Here is a 2,746-nt window from a genome sequence, read left to right on the forward strand (position 1 = left end):
TTCAGAAGAAACAATTATGCAGAACCGGTAAGGAATGTGTGTAAGACGAATACAAATTTAAAGGGTCTGCTCCTACCACACCTTGTGCGATGGCTTTGCTCTCTCCTATCTATCAATAAAAAGATATGCAAGCTTTGCCTATTCGCGAAAAATGAAGCATGTGAAGTCTTCCATATCAGTTTCATTCTGAATTGGCAAGGAATGAGTGTGGGCCAGTTACCATCCAATGTATAAAGTGTTACACTTTCTGTAATAAAAGAACATGCTCAGCATCAATTAAGATTCTAATGGTACACTAATTTGACCGATATATTATTCAACCAACACATAGCATCCTGTTTTCTTTGGTGCACTAATACCTGGTACTTGTGTGATCCAGTATCCAACAAGAATAGAAACACTATTGATCATATCAAGATACAAACTTTAAGAGGTAAAGGAGATCATGATACCACCCCATTACTTCTTGTCGGCGATGACATTCTCCACATACCACTTGTATGTCTCGACAAGCCCCTCCTTGAGGGGAACCTTGGGCTTCCAGCCCATCCCATGTATCTTGGAGCTATCCATGAGCTTCCTCGGTGTGCCGTCTGGCTTGGTCGAGTCCCACACTAGTTTCCCCTGGAACCCAACCACCTCCTTGACCAGCTCCGCGAGCTCCTTGATGGTAACCTCGCTACCACTTCCCACATTCACATGCTCCAGCCCTGAGTACTGATCCATCAAGAAGATCACCGCATCCGCAAGGTCATCGACATGCAAGAATTCACGCAGCGGCGAGCCAGAGCCCCAGACGACGACCTCGGGGGCATTGGTGGCCTTGGCCTCGTGGAAGCGGCGGATGAGCGCCGGCAGGACATGCGAGTTCTCCGGGTGGAAGTTGTCCTGGGGGCCGTAGAGGTTGGTGGGCATGGCGGAGACGGCGTCGAGGCCGTGCTGGATGCGGTAGGCCTGGCACATCTTGATGCCGGCGATCTTGGCGACGGCGTACCACTCGTTGGTGGGCTCGAGCGGGCCGGAGAGGAGGGATCCCTCCGGGATGGGCTGCGGCGCGAACTTTGGGTAGATGCAGGAGGAGCCGAGGAAGAGGAGCTTGCGGACGGAGCCGCAGCGGAGCGCGGCGTCGACGACGTTGGTCTGGATCTGGAGGTTGGCGGCGATGAAGTCGGCGGGGAAGGTGGAGTTGGCGTGGATGCCGCCGACCTTGGCGGCGGCGAGCACGACGTAGCGCGGCCGCTCGGCGGCGAAGAAGGCCTCGACGGCCGCCTGGCGGGTGAGGTCGAGCTCGGCGTGCGTGCGGACGACCACGTCGGTGAAGCCGAGGGACACGAGGCGGCGCAGGATGGCCGATCCCACCAGCCCGCGGTGGCCCGCCACGAAGACCCTGCCGCCCTTGTCGGCGAGGAAGGACGGGTGCGGATCTGCGAACAGATTAAGGGGGGTCAGATGGAGGGAGGAAGCGGCGCGCTTGGAGGGAACCGGGGCTTACCGGCGGGGGTGACGGTGCCCATGTCGCCGGAGACGGGAGGTGCGGCGGCGGCCGGAGGTGGGGGGATGGGGTTCGCGGGCGGCGGATTTGGGGGTGGAGTCAAGTGAGTGGGTGTGCACTGCAGCAGCTGAAACTTGGCTAGATTTGCTTTTCTTTCTCGTCAAACTTTACCGAGAGTACGCAAATTGGTGGCACGTGAGGCTTCGCGAGATCCACGACGGGGGCGTTGACATTTGGTTGTTTCGATGCAGCATTTGGAGCCATGGACAGGGCTTCCGGCCACACAAAGTGATGTAAATATGAATTAAAACAACAACAACGATACTAGCATGAGCAACACCAAAATAAACGAAAGAGGAAAGATAAGCTGGAAGGCAAAATAACAAAACGGCGAGTGCACTCGATGAGGTTGTGAACCAGGCTAAAAATCAACATTTGCATGTCGATTGATCGTCTGCATTGTATCAAGGCTCGGCTGGATGCATGTTGTTTGGTTGCTTGTGTTTACGCTTTGGGATTAAACAGATGCAAAGCACGACTGTTTAGTTGTGTGCAAGCACTTGACCTGTTCATCCTCTCTAAGTATGATAGACTTATCACTCATTTATGAGCACACGAAACACACAACATACATCGGCAAGATGAAAGGAAGAAGAAGCAAGAACAAACAAGAACACACGTGTGTGGATGTCGTCTCACCTCCTTGGAGGCACCGTCGAGGAGTTCTCCCTGCACACCCTCGGATCCAGTTCTTCAGGTGAAAACCTTAGACCCGGCTGGGTCGGACGACGGCGTTGGCATCATCACTTCCTTCTTGGGGGCGTCGGTATCATCTCTTCCTTCTTGGGGGCGTTGTCTTGAAGAGCTCTGGATCTCTTTTGCACGCTCCATGAGCTAGACGCTCATGACATTGCGGTCGGCTGGTGCCCGTCCGGCAATACGGATACTTTGCGCGGCTTCTTGTGTGGCAACGATGGCCGCTTCAAGCGGAGTAGGATTTGCAACTGTGTTCTAGTAGTCGTTCTCATCCGGCGTGTTCAAGGGGTCGTCGTGCCTCTCTTGTCTTCTGAAGTCGGAGCTGTTTGAGGAGGAGCCTTACGGTGACGATGATGCGAGACGGGTGGTCGGTTCTGGCGCTGGCTCGGCATAGGTCCAACGCTTTTTATCCTACAATGCTCATCGACAAAGTCAGAGTTGCCTGGTCGTGGATTGTTTGGCCTTGGCCGATACATGCCTCTGCTTTGTCTGCGGTGG

At 54.4% G+C, this 2,746-nt stretch overlaps 1 protein-coding gene across 1 annotated transcript; it reads right to left on the bottom strand.

Annotated features, from left to right (window-relative positions):
* Positions 1-253: 253 nt before the first annotated feature.
* LOC123410203 (probable GDP-L-fucose synthase 1) lies at positions 254-1,643 on the bottom strand. The gene is made up of 2 exons (XM_045103101.1): positions 1,493-1,643; positions 254-1,424 (listed from the first exon to the last, which is right to left on the bottom strand). Exons 1-2 carry the CDS (start codon positions 1,512-1,514, stop codon positions 460-462), a joined length of 987 nt encoding a protein of 328 aa, XP_044959036.1. The 5' UTR covers positions 1,515-1,643; the 3' UTR covers positions 254-459.
* Positions 1,644-2,746: the final 1,103 nt, after the last annotated feature.

This window comes from Hordeum vulgare, chromosome 7H, assembly GCF_904849725.1.
Source record: "Hordeum vulgare subsp. vulgare chromosome 7H, MorexV3_pseudomolecules_assembly, whole genome shotgun sequence".
NCBI classification, from domain to species: domain Eukaryota; kingdom Viridiplantae; phylum Streptophyta; class Magnoliopsida; order Poales; family Poaceae; genus Hordeum; species Hordeum vulgare.